A 17,012-nucleotide genomic window follows, 5' to 3' on the forward strand; every position below is an offset into this window, starting at 1 on the left:
GTACTAGGTAGTGCACCGTCTTTGTATGTTATGGCTAAGGTTTAATTTTGGAGTATTTTGTTTCCTAATCTTTTTTGAGTTATAAACAATTAATTAGTTCTTTGTTTCGTGATTTCTCCTATAATATACAGCTAGCACAAACACAGTACTCCTTATCTAACCGAAAGAACACCACATCTTTTCTTGTTTTACTGTTTATTATTGAAATATATAGTCACTTGACATACAAGTATACTATATAACAATCTATTCTCCCAATAAATAACTATCATAATATATAATTTAAATGTATATCTTTATTTAGCATTAGCATTAGCAGCCTTTAAATTTTTCCACTGCTGGGCTAAAGGCCTCCTCTCCCTTTGAGGAGAAGGTTTGGAGCATATTCCACCACGCTACTCCAATGCGGGTTGGCGGAATACACATGTGGCAGAATTTCGTTGAAATTAGACACATGCAGGTTTCCTCACGATGTTTTCCTTCACCGCCGAGTACGAGATGACTTATAAACACAAATTAAGCACATGAAAATTCAGTGGTGCCTGCCTGGGTTTGAACCCGAAATCATCGGTTAAGATGCACGCGTTCTAACCACTGGGCCATCTCGGCTCTATAAGTATATCTTTATACTTATACTTTACTCACTTTACCATTCGCGCTTCGCCTGTCGAAATTAAAGAAATATTGTTACGTTTTCAACGCAAAGCACGTCCTTAAAATCACTAATTCGGGTTAAAGTAAAATGAAATTATAAATAAATAAAATTTCAGTTAGATTTTTAGTTTTTAACAAAATATAAATAAAAAATAAATATTTATGCCCATTAATATGACATGGTCAAAAAGACGTTTTCATTTATTTATTTTCGTATTAACACTACTCTTTTTCTATTGTTTTCATTGTTGGTGGAATTCAGATGTTGGACGTGTAGTTCGACGAGTTGTCTAACCAAGTTAGTGGTATCGACATTAGTATGGACGATTAGTTCAAATATCTTCAACTGTTCCAATGCTTTCCAATCATCCTTGTGTTTAACAGCCACATTAAACAATTCACTTAAAACCTCTTTAGTTTTCTTTATCATACTTAAAATGAAACCAGCTCTGTAAGGCCCTTCATCTCTATGTTTTTCTTTTAATTCTTTCACCGACGAAATCTTTCTTTCGGTGTCGTGTACAGTCTGTTCGACTAGTGAAGCGATTTTACTTTTAAGTGTTTCATCCTTTTCGTCATTATTTGTATTTTTGTCTTTGGATCTGAATTTAAAATCGGAATTTACAAGCCAAGATCTTCTACCAACTTTGGATTCAATAGACTTATTTTCAAATGAGTTATCCAACGATGTATCTGATTCTATAGATTGTACATCAATATATTTCAGTCCGATGGAACTTTGTATTATATGTAAAATACCTAAAAATCACAACGAGTTTCACATAATAAAAATAGAATATATTCGACCTTTATACCATATATTAAAAATAAAAAGTATAATTGACTTTGTTGGGTTTCGACAATTCACTGGCGACTACAACCGTGTGACCGAAACTGATGAATTTCATGATGGATTCTTTCTTCTGCATGAAATTACTTAAAACATAATCTATATAAATCTCTCTAAAGTGCTTCCTAAAATAATATGAAGTTTACATACTTATATGGGCCACATACAATAGTAAATGGACAAAGCAACCCATATACATAACATACATACATAGTTAAATAAAAGCATTGAACTTAAGGATCTCTGTATATAAAACTGAAAACTGAGATCCACTGAGAAACTGAGATTCTGTAAAGATGGCGATGGTTAGTAAAATAGGAACGGGCGTTCTATGCAGTTTACTCGCTTGGTAAATAGAAGGCGCAGAACACAAGGCGGACCCTCTCGTGTTAACACTATATTTTATATTATGGGACGATGATTGTCACCTAGTGGAAGTCAGTCATGTCGTTGAAATATGCTAGAGAAACCAGTCTATTATTATAGACCTAGATGCGTAGATGACCTGCTGTAAAAGGTCAGCCGACGGGACGTCACTATGTATTTGTAAGTGATCTCATGGCGTTCCACTATCACAGAGAATTGTTTTTAAGGATAGTGCCAGACTATCCTCAGCCAAACACAAACTCAAATGCAATAGTTTCTCCTAAATGTTATAACTGGAAAAACTATTTTATTACATGACTGAAATTTTGAACTATTAAGTTAAGTAACTTACCAAAAAAGATACCGAATTTTAACAGCATGCTAAATTAAACTGTAAAACATTTTAAAACTAATCAGTTTCCATTTCATGAGAAACCATACTCTTGCTTGAGCAGCCATAAAAATATTTTCTCATTTCCTTGTAATGAGTAAGTTTTTAAATGCTCGTAATATTTGTTATCGGTATCAATTATTAGTAGTTACTGTTTGATCGTTATTATTAAATGCAGTTGATTTAACGAGAAAATTTAGAGGTAAAGTATTTTTTCGTAATCCTCTTAATTATTTATAGAGAAACAAGCCTTATGGGCGCAAGATGGTCAATTTTGTAAAACACCTTTGGATGTTTTGTAAAATTGTCGTCCCTAGTGGACTACACAAGTATCTATTAATGGAAACTGTTTAAAGAGCAGAATCCAGATAAATCATACATTATTCATTATGACATTTAAATAATGCAGAGATTTTTAGTAAACTAATTGCCAGTAAATTATTTTACAATACACCTCCTTGAAAACATTTATACATCGTCTCTTGCTTATATAAATATAATTATTTTAGATATGTACAATAAAAACTATCTGTGTGGATTTCATTTAAAATATATTTTTAATCATTTACATTACGTATATACGATTTATGTATTTAAATTATGTAATTGATTTTTTTTTAAGTGACATTGTAAACGCCTTAACATAGTTGAGCCAAATGCTTTATAGCTCGTGATTTTTTCTCGTCGTTGTAAATGATACCGAAACCAAGAAGAATATAATCATTCAATTAAACTGTCACTTTACGTCATTATTGTGAAAAAATATATAAATACCATTTTGAAAAAATAATATTGGATAAATCTTACAATGTTATCATTATTCACAAGAAATCTTCCAAAATTAGAATTACAGTATTGTTTTGTTCGAAAATGTCACAGTCTATTTGGAATTAAAGATTTGGTTCGCCTAGAAAAGGTAGGCTAAATATTGTGTAATAGTGCGTTAAATTTTGAGTAGCTATTTCTATTTAAGGACAAATATAATCCGCTAAAAGTTGAAATTAGCTTGAACTATAATCAGCTGAATGCTGAAATCATTAAGAGAAAACCCAAATTAATTGTTTTTCTCCTCAAAAGTATCTTTTTTATTATGATTAAATAGACAAAAAATATAATCTGACAGTAAATATAATCTTACTAATATTATTAATTATTATACGCGAACGGAAGGAGGGGTGTTTGTTACTCAATCGGGCTAGAACGGCTAAAAAGATCGGAATAAAACAACAGACAAATTATAGTCTGGTATAGCATTATACATATCGGTTTCTTTTTATCCATAATACCTGCGAAGCCCCATCCTGATTTCATTCACACGGGGGGAAGCCACAAGTGAAAACTGAAATTCATAAGATGTACATTTTTCATATTTATTGAACGAATACCTTTAAATATATATTTTTATGATTATTAAAAATTAGAAGATGATGATAGGTAACCATCATATTACCTATTTCTTATAGGTAATTGTCAATTGGTCACCTCCCGTAAAATATATTAGAATACCAACCATAGAGATATTAACCATTTGGTCCAATTTTATATATATTCCTGTTTCAGTAATTTCTTACATTGATTCAATCACTTTTCAAACTGGAAAATCGCAATACAAAATATAGCTGTTTGTCAGTATGAATAGCTGATTTATTTTCTCGACAGCCGGATACTTTCACCATTTCACCCGTTCAAAGCAGTAATCATGTGATTGCGATCGATATGATAAAGCAATATTACCTGAGAGAACATGTTCTTGTGCGCGCGCGCAACATGGACCTATCCGACGATCGAGCAATTGACGAATACCTCATCGGCATATTGAAGCAGGGTAAATCTAAAGTCATTATAACACAGACACGATAATGAAATATATATAAATAAGAAAGGGAGCGATACTAATATTAATGTTTTGATAATATTTAAAAATGGAAGTTTTAACTAATTTAATTCCATTTTACGGATATGTATTTAATATTAATAAATATCCTAAAAAAGTTAATTAAGTTAATTGTGGAAATATATTTATAGTAATATTATAACAGGTAATTCGCTTTTCGCTAAAACCGAAGATGGTACCGCTGCAGGGATCTGTATGAACTTCGTATCTAGTCCAGTGGACGCAAAAAATCTGCGCAGCTATGCGTTTTACAGACAAGTATTTACACAATACGATAAACAGTACAAAGCTTTATTAATTATTCCACCTAATACTCACTTGCACATATATTTTTAAATAAATTTATAAAGCAAAGGCAGATGACATACGCTTTTGAGTATTAAAAATATTAACCGTATTCTTATATGGCCTATACCCGTAGATATTAGTCCTATATCTATCAAATAAAATTATATCTTTTTTTTATATTATCACCGTAAATGAATTTGCATTTAATCTATTCATAATTTTTCGACAGGATCCTAATACCAAAGATTTTCTTTACTTCACCGCGAAATTACAAGAAACGCCTAATCTTTGGAATATATTTAAACAACGTGAAGTTTTTGAGGTTAGTTAGTTAGTTAGCAAAAATGTTATGCATTATTGCATTACATTTAATAATATTTAACTTCTTTCTTTTAATAATTATAAACTTTCGTTGGTACGCCGCCATATAGATGAAAATGCTAGCCGTATTACCGGAATTTCGTAGGCAGGGTGTGGCCACCATGTTAGCTGAGAAATCTAAAATTCAAGCTCAAGAACAGGGATACCAAGTTATTCGTATGGACTGTATTAACCCTTATGAGTAAGAGCGATTTTAACTATTAGATAATGTATTTAACTACTATACATGTATTGATGATCTAGCTTTGAGCAAATCTGCAAGCTCATCTGGATAGATATTAAAAGTTATTGATCCTTCATACCTAAATGATGTAAATTCCCAGTGTATTACAAATACTAGATGTTAAGTCTGTAGACAAAGTTGTTGTTGACAAAGACAAAACTTTTTCTTAAAAAATACAAATATACTTTTTTTTATTATTACAGCTACAAAATAGCCGAACGTTGCATGTTATCATGCCTATTAAGGTTTCCTCTACACAAGTTGCGCGGCGCACATGCACCGTTTATTAAGCGTAGTTCTGAACACAACAAGTACGTACGGGTGTACGTCACGCACGCGCAGCAAGATTTGCCTGACATAATTGTAAAACGCCACGAAATAGATGAAAACATGATTGAATGAATGTTACAACTTAATTTTAAAACTCGGTTAAAATATCTTCCCTCAAATACAAGTTGATTGTTTATTTAGTAAGAGCATTAGTAAAATTAAAAAAAAAAAGGTTTTACGTATACAATTCCTTTTCACGGCTTTTGATTTAAACTATAGATGTCATGATTTAATGTTGTGTATGCTTTGTTTTAATTATATGTTAACGTTTTGTTTTGGATGTTTATACTTATTTTGGTCATATTTTAAATTGAAATTATAAATAAAGGTGAAGTTCTAATAAAATAGTTTATTTCTGCCATGATGATGATGATAAGTCCTGGCCGATTTCAGACACAGTGGCCAGTCTTAACTCCCTCTGGTCTGGTCCCTTACTCTCCAGCTACACAGAACATAGTATTGTGCTCAAGTGTGTGCACAAACTCGGGTCTATTCTGCATATAATTCCGACCGAAAGAGAGCATCGTGCTTTATGAGGTACGGGGGTGTTCACATTTCCAACTACCAGACTTCGACTTTAAAAAAACTATATCAACCTAAACTAGGGCTCGATTCCAGTATCTCGGCAACTGAGGCCTAGCTAGGAACCCGACCAACGAGGCAGTCGCCTACCGTACAATGTACCCACCTATAATATAAAGGATCTCTACACACAACATAAAAAAAAACAACAATAGTTATATATTTATTTATTTGATAACCATTATATTAAATTAAAAATAACTATTAAGCAAACGATATATTTACTTAACCCTCTCCCTGTCCTGCGTATCACATATAATTCATGTCCTAATTTTGGACAGGGAACCTGTTGACTCTCGTCAACGTACTTAACACAAGATTATATAACAACAAAGTTAATAGGATATTGTTCGTTATAACTTATCTAGCTAATACCAATAACTGTTTAATAATTGCACTTCATACATAATTAAATTCTTTAATAAGATCATTAATGAGATTTTTTTCTAATTTGCTGATCAGTCTTATCGCGGTTATTATAGCAAGTATGGTTTGATAATGGTATCTATGAACCAGTCTTCAGAGAAACGAAGATGATCTCCCGGTTGCGAAAGGAAAACCAACTTCCCAGCTTCGTCCATTTTCTTTAAGCCCAATCGATCCTGGAATTATACAAGAATAATAATAACAATAATAATAAATGTTTCTTTTTTTAAAGCGGATTTATTCCCTTTTTTAGCGGGAAATTTTTGAGTACCACCTCGTAAAAATTTCTATCATCAATAAAGTTTTATATAAACGTTAAGTTTATAGTATATGAACCGTTTTACGTTTTGACAAATTTGTGTAATTAGTGAGTAAAAATTTATTGGTATTCAACTCGTATTCGTATTCCACTTATTGAAGATATTAATAAACGAAATATTGGTAATATTTAAAATTAGAAACTCCCAACGGTTTAGTATTTTTTTATTTACGCCTCCCACTCCTACAATGTAAATAAAAACACCGAGGTTACGACATAAACGGATGTATGAATGTCCTGTATAAATATTTCGCACGTGCGCGGTTTGAATTAAAGATCGTTCGCGTAAGAACCTGTTTTCGTGACTGACAACAGTATTAAATTAATATTTACGTTTATTAAGTTTGTATGACTAGGGCGTACCCCACAGGCGACGCGCAGGGGCAGCACCCGGCTCCTGTGGGAAATGGACAAGGGTTGTCGCACCGGAACGGGCGGGTGCGACGTAAGAAGCGAGCTCGAAGTGTGAGAGAGTTAGAGGTAGGGGACGACCCAAGAAACGATGGATGGATTGTGTGAAAGACGATATGGTTAGAAAGAATGTTACTTGTGAGATGACGTCTGACAGAGAAGTATGGAAGAAGAAGACATGCTGCGCCGACCCCAAGTAAAATTGGGATAAGGGCAGGAGGATGATGATGATGATGATTAAGTTTGTATGACTCGAAAGACTTTCTTCCAAGGAGCAACACCGCGTTCTTTACAGAGGACTTACAAGCAGTATGTATATTCGGGTTTTAGTGTCGATATTTTTCATAGATAACTCTATTATTATTTTAATGTCATACAGGTAGGCGGACTGGCAAATAGACCACCTGATGAAAGTGATTACCACTTCCGACAAATATTGGCAAGATAAGAATTCTTAACCAAATATCACCAATGTGCTACCAACCTTAGGAGCTAAGATTTTGTCCCTTGTATCATTATTGTAAATTAAAAAAAAAATCTTAAGATTAAACAATATTCTCATAAGTAATTGAAACGCTGACATGTACCTACATTTAAAATAATTAGATACATTTTTTTCTGTTTTTGTTCCATATAGTATATGTTGCAAATGAATTTGCATCACAACTTAATTTTCACGCGCTTCATTTCCAATAGTAGTTAATCCTAGCCCCGTTTGCAAATGCAACAACATTTCTGTTTATCTACCAATTTACAGTTCTGCAGTGTGGTGTAATTCGCTCTTAAAACACGCTTCTAAGAATAGACGACTATATCTTACATTAGTTGTCGTCAGGTTTTATGCGTAGTAAAATAGTGTATGCTCTTCCTTGGAGTCCAAGCTTGCTTCAAACCAAGTGTCACTAAATTCGGTTGACTGCTTTAGGCAGAGTTACTTTCGCATTTTTAATATATATGTACTGGAATCCCGGTTGATATATGTTTGTTCTGTTCGTTTAATAGACAAAGACTTGACTGATGAATAAAAATAGACATATTTTTATGGAGAAGCTTCATTTTGTGTTAGTTGCCGCTTCAGCATAACAATTTATCTACGGTTCAACTGAACGCCACGACAATTACAAACGGACACAGGCAGGCCAAGGTCTGTAGTGTTTTGCTAGTGTTAAATAAAAAAATATACAAACCTTTTTGTAAATGGCTGATTGTTGTAAAGTTATAAGATCTTTCGCCTGTCCGGGAGCATAAAACCCGAACCACTCAGTTTCTCTGGGCTGCACGATGCTGTCGCTTTCGAATTTGACCATCACGAAGTGTTCCAGTTTTATCAAATTGTCAATGTATGTTTGGTTGATCTGCAGTTCATTGTTGATGTCTGCGAGGAACTCGCTGTTCTTCGCGTATTTTTTCTCGTCAAGTGGATCGTGCCAGTACGTAGCTTGAACGAGGGATTTTTGAACCCAGCTGTAATAAATAATCACATCGATTCAAAACAATAATTTCATATTTACTATTTATGATTTTATTTCTACCGTAATTAACAAACAGAAGAGCTTTTCTGTAAGAATAATATTTTAAAAACAAGGTAGAATACGATCGTGAATTATCAGTAATATGCGACTTTGATTGTAATGATTATATCATTGAAAGTTTCCACGCATCAAAATAGCACTGACGCGCACCTTACGTACCCTCAACGTCATAGCCGACAGGGTATATTTGTTTTATTGCAGCCTGAGTGAACTCACAACTATAGCCACTTGGACTATATACTATGTAATGTACAGACTTATTTTAAATATTTTTAATAAACGTGCTGTAATATCGAATTAGGACAACCATTCCCTGTAATAATATGTGTACAGTTTTGTATTATAAATAAATAAATAGCATATAACCGTCAATCAAGTACGAAACTCACAATGATGAAATGTAAACCTATATACGACATGACAATAATAATCATTTAAATAAATAAAATCGTTGTTGCTTAAATTTAGATGCAAACATTAATTTACGTATATATCACTGTAAGTTGGTATTCAACACTACGATTCAATTCGATCATTATTACTCACATAGCATTCATTCATGTAAATCATTTATTAAGAAGGTCTTCTTAATAAATTTTGAGAAAAAACAAGCTTTTTAAAAAAGGGGTCTTTAAAGCACTGAAATATTGTTAGTACCCTCCAAGATGCGATTTATAAACAAATGATTTTACATGTGATTAGAGATTTTCTAAGTTCATCTTATATCTTCATACTTTGTTTCTGATTTCCAAAAATATCCAATAAACGACATTCATCACCCCAATGAAGAAGTTCATTACGTTTAATTATTGTATAAATTAATTCTGTACAAAGAGTATGACGTTAAGGTTACTTCAGGTCGAACACATATCGAATTTTAAAAGCTAAGGTGACAGATACTTAAATTCGAATTATTTATCGCTGCTATTAATCGAATATATAAAAGATTAATTATCAGAGCGCCTTGAACTCTATATTGGATATAAAACAGAATGTAACTCGAATATAAACGTGAGCTGACTATTGACAACTGCTGGTAATGGATTTGTGATATCAATTTTAAATTTGAAATTGTAATTGTTTTGCTAACTGTACCTTACACTTGGTGATATTTCTACTAACAAATTGTCATATTATCGCAATCGAGTTAATCCGAAACGTTATAAATTAGTAGAATTCTACAATGTTATTCTAATCAATACGACAATATCTACTTTAGTTCGTAACAAAACATCAACAAAACAAAAAATTCAGCTGTCTTCTTTTTGTTTTGGACTTTTAAATATTTAAAATTTTAAATTTACTAACACATTATTTTTAAGTTAGATTAATATTATTTATTGTATTATTTATATAATAATACATGATTTAAATACATACGGCATTTCACACGACTTATACCTACCTCCCTATACGTTGAAATATTTTATAGATTCATTCCTCACCCACGAAGGCGCGCCTCTCCACGTTACATTAATATCAAGTACTGCTGGTTCTGGTATGAATGTGTGACGCTCGCGTGTAAAATAAGTCTTTGTGTGCGTGTTACGAAAAGTAAAGATAGCAAAAAAATACAATTTGGTTATATTTGCTAAGTTTATTTAACATGGTAAGCCTTCGTGAGTGATTAAATCTGCATACGTGGTTATTAAACGTAGGTTTAGTTATTCATCTATTATTTATAAGATTGTAATAGTTCGTAGTTATTTGTAATTGGAGCAAATTCTGTACACGCCTTCGTACAAATATCTTAGATAACATACTTAAATATGAGATATTTATGTTATATGTTCTATAACTGGCTCAGTAGTTAACAACCCACACATTCAGCGTCACTTGTATGATTCCTTCTTGACTTGATTTTTTGTTTTTGCCATTTTTTACCATCGACCGTTTATGTATGTATTTATGTTTTAACAAGAAAATACCAGCAAAAGCCCCAGGAGAGTTGACATCAGGTACGCTAATTTCCACAAGAGAATGATAAACCCTCGTCTCGTCTTGTCCTTTTGCTGACCCCAAAAAAGTAACGGATAATAAGACAAAAAATAACATTGCATTATAACATGCTTTTTAAGCTTTTATTTCCAAACATTGGCTATATTCCAAACAAATTGTATGAAACGACGACACAATTGTTATGAGGCAACTTGCAGAATTTTAGTACAAGTTACTGTAATCAGACAACACGAAAATCCCCCATTTTTATCATTACATAAATTTTTATAAACTTCTTAGAAGTGACGTAATCATTTATTTTTTAAAATTTTCATTTCCAAAGATGGCCTTCAATTATTAGATTATTTGTATCATATTCATAATAATTTCGTTCGAAACATCAAAGTATCCGATAGTAGTATTATACTAGTATATATTCTGTCTGTATGTCTGTAGTAAGTATGTGTTAATAGCATTGTTTAATATTTTTAAATAACCGTACAATAAACAACAGCCGACATGGATCAGAGTTTAGTAAGTGCACATGAATCTTAAACGTAGATTACGGGTTCTGAACTAGGTGTGATCACTTCTGAATTTTCATGTGCTTAATATGTGTTAATGCATCTCGTTCTCGGCACTGAGAGTGGGCATCCTAAGGAAGCCTGCACGTGTCGAATCTACCAATTTATGTGTATCAGCGTAGTGGAATAAGCGAAACCTACTTCAAACTGATTTTTCAGCCCAACAGTTATGCCAGTTAGCATTTACATATTGTTACGAGGCTAAATACGAGGTAGGTACCTAATTCAGCTGATCAAAACAAAATTCTAAGCAATAACGTTTATGTTCTCACAAACCAAATGATAAGCGACAATTGTTGCCAGTGTCAATATTAGTCTGTCTGTTTACATACATTTGTAATTCGTAATTAACCTTCATTCTTATAAATTAAAAAGAAACTAAGGAAAAGTTTGGCGTCGTGTAATCGCGTAGCCTAACTGTCTAATGTCGTACATAATCTTTGCAAAATTTATATGAAAAAAAAAACGTATTTTGGTCAATGGACATGGTATTAATATATAAAACTAGTAACATTAATGGCTCTCTTATATTTAAAACAATTATATAAAAAATGTTTATTTGTATATACGGGATATTCTCCAAAATTAATGAACCAGATTCATATATATTTTTTCACCGATAGAAAGTTACATTATTCCCGAGTTCTATATTTAATTTGCTTTATAATTCATATCATTTTCTTTATTAATAAATGCACCCGTGCAAAGCCGGGGCATGTCACTAGTAGAAGATAAAATATTGACAAACAATATACATACCACTAAGCTTATCTGGGTTAATAAATATATCATTAATGTATCATTAATATAAAGGTCAAATCTATATATCAAAAATAGCTATGTTTATAACATAGCTATTAATAATTAATTTAGAAAAAAAAAATGCTTCGTACAGAATTCACAAGTTTAGACTATACTGAGATAATGGTAGTAGATAGAAGGTTCACACCGAGCAAGCCCGTCTGAATTTTCATTTGATTAATTATTTTTTTACAATTAATCTTATGATCGGCAATAAAGAAAAACACCGTGTAGAGACCATGTGTATCAACTCTGTATTGGAGCAGCGAATAATGACCTTCACCTCAACAGGAGAGTAGGCCTTAGGTCAACAGTTATTTAGAGGCTCTAACGTCCTCACATACACTATATTTTAATACAAACACTCTGTATATAGGCTAAGATATGACAAAGTACTTTGTACGATAAAATTTCAAAATAAAAACCGAAAACACTGTCGTTGGAAAATAAAAATATATATACAAAAATAACATTCAATCGAGCTCGTTTTAATATAAACACTGATATACGATAACCTCTGTCTGGACAAATAACTCGTGTGACCTACGTCTCAGATATTGTTCAAGCATACATACATACACTTAACACTCGCAGTGTTGAAATTAAGCAAGGATGCGTCAATAAACCATTTTCCTTAAGAGACTGACGAAACATTTTACTGACAATTATTTTGTTGCAAATGGTAACACCATAAATACTTATTATATATATTTTATCAGGAAAGAAAGAATTAGCACTATTTCGGTCCTGACTAATTATTGTTTACTATCATCAACAGTGTACAATTTTGATATTTACTTATTGAAGGTGTTTTTTAGTTAAATGCATACTAAAATATGTCGTAATTATTTTAGTAACAACACTGAAATGGCCGAATTTTGTAAAAAAAATGATAAATTTCACAGATGACACTAGTTTAAAAAAAATAACACTTACTATATAATGAAGATTTGATAATCGAAGTTCAAAGGATGTTTTTTTTTTTAGAATGACATTTAAGTAAATAAGATCGACAAGTTCCGAGTAATATACTTTTAAGAACAATAAAACAAGGATGTATGTTTATTTTGGTATTAGGCAAACGTACCTATTGCGTAAAGGCACATATGAGTATAAGTAGATTTAGAATATCGATATTTAATTATCACCGGCGACGCTGCGGCACGACGATTAATGCTAGCACAATATTTTTTTTAACAAAGTTTATTGAAATCGAACACTAACTTTAAAATAATAATAATGCACAAAAATATAAAAGCACTAGTTTTAGACCCCGGCTTCACGTTGTCGTTGTCGTTCCTATGTTTAGAGTTCAAGCTTGCTATATACCAAATTTAATCTAAATCGATTTGGCCGTGAAAGAGAAACAGACAGACAGACCGAGTTACTCGCATTTGTAATATAAGTATAGATTAGCAAACTGTCTTATTGTTCATCTGCCAGGAGGACTGAGTCTGGAATTTTTCGCAGTAATAATCTAAGTTATGTCTAGATGCGAAAATAATTCAAAGCGGAGAGGCGCGCTTTCTTTCAGACATTTTTAACTTTGCCGTTTCATAGATTCAAATCATTTGTAAAAATACATTGGTAAAGAAGGCATATTATTCGATACAAGATTATATTGATGATAAAAATGCGTGGAGTTAATGCTAGTTGACTTCCAGGCAGGAGACATAACATACATATATAATTGTGTGTAACTAACATGACTGTATTTTTAGACGTTGAAAAAGAGTAACTACTGAGTTTCTTGCCGGTTCTTCTCGGTAGAATCTACATTCCGAAACGGTGGTAGCTTTACTTTAGTTTGTTAAATGACGATTCAAAAGTGCTTTAAAAGCCTACTTGAATTAAATAAGTATATTTTGATTTGATTTGATTTCGTGATTGAAAGTGACATATACCAAAAGCAAATTAGTGTTTTCTTAAACCGAATAAATTGGTCCCTTGCACAAGTTCAACATGTTATACTACACTTCCTTTAAGAAGTTATCTTAAAGTTCTTAAAAGATAGTCATAAAGATACATCGGCAACTCACTTCCACAATCTATAGTTCTGTTTCGTCACCGTACAAATGATACATATCTACTTAACTACATAAGTCTGTATATGCACTTAAGAATTTCCTATTATTATACAACATGGTCATAATTTATCTCTTCGGTAATCGTAATTGTCAGTCGTACAATGTACCTATTGCATAAATTCATTGTTATTTATACAATTAATAGGAATACTGTATGATAAATATTTATCATAGATGATCATAGTTTTAAATTCGGAATAGTTATTCTATCTATACGAATATTATTTTTTTTTAATAAAGCGTCCTGAAAAATCTATTGAGCCATTCATGGACATAAACTTATACCAGAAGATGCAGTACGTTCGAAAAAATTTTATTATATAATTCTTGCGCTTCGTAGTTTTAATTTTAAATTTAGACTATCATATAATATATATGTACAAATAAATATATGCACAAATCTATGTGCATAGATATGTGCTTGTAATGATAATAGAAAGTAAACGGTTTTTAATAAGATTTATTATTTTATTTAATACAGAACAATGCAAAAAAACTCGTTCAACTTGTATCGTAATAAGTTTACGTCATAGATCGTCAAATGTTTTTTTTCTGTAGTCAAATAAATATATGCATGAGGCGCCTTAGATGTTTTATTTTAAGTAATAAAGAAAAAAGTACCTGTAATATGCTGCATAATTGAGTAATTTCCGAACGTAGTCACAAGTTTCGTGCTGCAAAGCAAAGCAGTGAGGGAGACCGTACACGCCCTGATGTTGGCCACCAAGTGTGATCAAATTCTTTATTGGCCCCAATTTGTGGCCACATCGCTGCACCACTGCTCGCCTGGCAAATAATAATTTATATTGTATTGTCTGCCACATGTAACAACCTGCATTGGAATATGGTATTGGAATAATTAATGAATAAAGTCCAAATTTCTTCCTCGAGAAGAGGGACTTTGGCCAATAGTGGGACTGGTATGTTACTGATATATGAGAGCCGAAATTGAACCCTTACAAGCCGCAATTATTAATTAGCACGTGTTTAAAATCTGCACATGTCAGATAAAAGGGATTGATCAGAAAAGGGATTTTAAGACATTACTGTTTTTTTGTGGTTAATAGTTTAAAGTCTTTTTAAACAATGAACAGTATTATACCTTGACATCTTAAAATGTAAACATTGTTAACTTTTGCTATCAATACACAATGTCATTCAACAAAATGTTAGTAATACAGGCTGCATTACAAACATTATATCCAAATATGTGCATAATATTGATACTTTTCCTAAATAAGTGCTTAACATCAATACTACTTTAATATTGAAATTTCGAATACATTTTTTTTTTGTGAAAGTTACAGAAAAGATACAGCCATCATTTTTGGAAGTAAAAAAAATGACAACTTAATGCTTGTATCAGTGGCCAGTATTTTTTTTAAAATAACCCTAGTAAATTCTGTAGTAAACAATACATTCCTAACATGATAAAAAGTTTAAGACCACTATGTGTTAAAATAAAAAAGTATTGTTTGAATTAATAAACAATTCATGTCCAAGGTAGGGTATTGACTTAGCTTTGTATTCAGTGAAGCCCATTATGGAATCAGTACAGATTTGAATTAAATAATTATACTACAACAAAGTTAGTTACAACATGTAAAGTAAGTACTATTAATAAAATAAACAGTGTAATAATGTCTTATTATACTTTTATATAATATAATTCATCAATCTAAAAACTCCAAAACTGTGATTGATAGAGTTATTTAAAAAACTTAAAATTGTGAATCTTATATTATATATAATTTTATCAATAGCTCATAATAACATATATTAGAATGTGCTATATTATACTGATAACATAGTATGTATGTTATCAGTATATAAATCAGCATTTACATCGACATTTACAGGGTACTTAGTTACCACTTTTTTTTAAATTACATACAATTAAATTATTTGTTTTATCACTATAATTGTTTAAGTTTTATGAAATTTAATATTACAGAATTACTTTTATATTGAAATATTAAGAAATTATTAGCTAACATCAGGTATATGTATAATTTTATGAAACAATTAATAAGTATTTTTGAACTAGTAACATATGATTCAAAATATTCTAATAACATAAATAAGATCACTATTCTTTATATATATCAAAATATTAATGATTTTTATCAAAAAAATACTTACAGGAATTGACTTCCTTGTGAGAATCCAATACCATTGAATCCATTTTGAAGATTTGGATCTTGGGCCAGTGTTTCACAAACATATTCCACTTGTTTATTTGGATGCATAAAATATCCATTTTCTAAATCTTCCACGGTAGAATTCCCAATTTTTAGAGAAACTACATAAACTCCAGGAATTTGTTTTTCTAAAAACAACTTGAATAGACCAAGACTGTATGATAAACAGCATGTGTCACCTATAAAAAAATACATTGTCGTAATTTAAAAAAAATAATAATCTTATGAATATGTAGTTTAACAAAATAAGGGAATGACTTGAACTTACCCATCCCATGCCATAAAACTATGGGAGTAGGTTCCGCAGAAACATATTTCAACAGTAATAAAAACCCGAACCACCACTTCATTATGATAAATAATATTATTTATTCATTAAACCTTAAATCAAAAATATTAATTTAAGCTACAACCGTTAATTTAAATTGATACCTAGAGTACATACAGAAATAAATATAAATAAAACCGATTTAAAAAAAAAATTAATCTAATTAAAATAGCGCTATTGTCAGAAACTATTCATTTCAATTTAAATTGTATATTATTAAAATATTTAATATAAACAACCCTTAATCTTAATTATTTAGACCTTTTTATTGAATTTCGTAATTTAAAACGCGGAATTCGCGGAACAACATATACTTACACAAGTTTTAAGTAAACATTTAATGAATACAAGCTGAGTAGTATACAGTGGTCTTCGCAATAAACAGTTTTCTTAATATATGTCAAAAGTGTTTTCTTGTCAGCTGTC

General features: G+C 31.2%; 2 protein-coding genes across 2 annotated transcripts; one reads left to right on the forward strand and one right to left on the reverse strand.

Moving 5' to 3' along the window:
* Nucleotides 1–3,052: 3,052 nt before the first annotated feature.
* On the forward strand, nt 3,053–5,532 carry LOC125069418. Its single transcript, XM_047678909.1, has 6 exons — nt 3,053–3,177; nt 3,921–4,086; nt 4,301–4,413; nt 4,673–4,765; nt 4,875–5,005; nt 5,251–5,532. The coding sequence occupies exons 1-6, from the start codon at nt 3,070–3,072 to the stop codon at nt 5,447–5,449; spliced, it is 810 nt and encodes a 269-aa protein (XP_047534865.1). The 5' UTR covers nt 3,053–3,069; the 3' UTR covers nt 5,450–5,532.
* Nucleotides 5,533–6,109: 577 nt separating this feature from the next.
* On the reverse strand, nt 6,110–16,992 carry LOC125069160 (palmitoyl-protein thioesterase 1). Its single transcript, XM_047678556.1, has 6 exons — nt 16,905–16,992; nt 16,527–16,639; nt 16,200–16,437; nt 14,679–14,843; nt 8,303–8,579; nt 6,110–6,561 (listed from the first exon to the last, which is right to left on the reverse strand). The coding sequence occupies exons 2-6, from the start codon at nt 16,606–16,608 to the stop codon at nt 6,436–6,438; spliced, it is 888 nt and encodes a 295-aa protein (XP_047534512.1). The 5' UTR covers nt 16,609–16,639; nt 16,905–16,992; the 3' UTR covers nt 6,110–6,435.
* Nucleotides 16,993–17,012: the final 20 nt, after the last annotated feature.

Source organism: Vanessa atalanta, chromosome 15 (assembly GCF_905147765.1).
Source record: "Vanessa atalanta chromosome 15, ilVanAtal1.2, whole genome shotgun sequence".
Lineage (NCBI taxonomy): Eukaryota > Metazoa > Arthropoda > Insecta > Lepidoptera > Nymphalidae > Vanessa > Vanessa atalanta.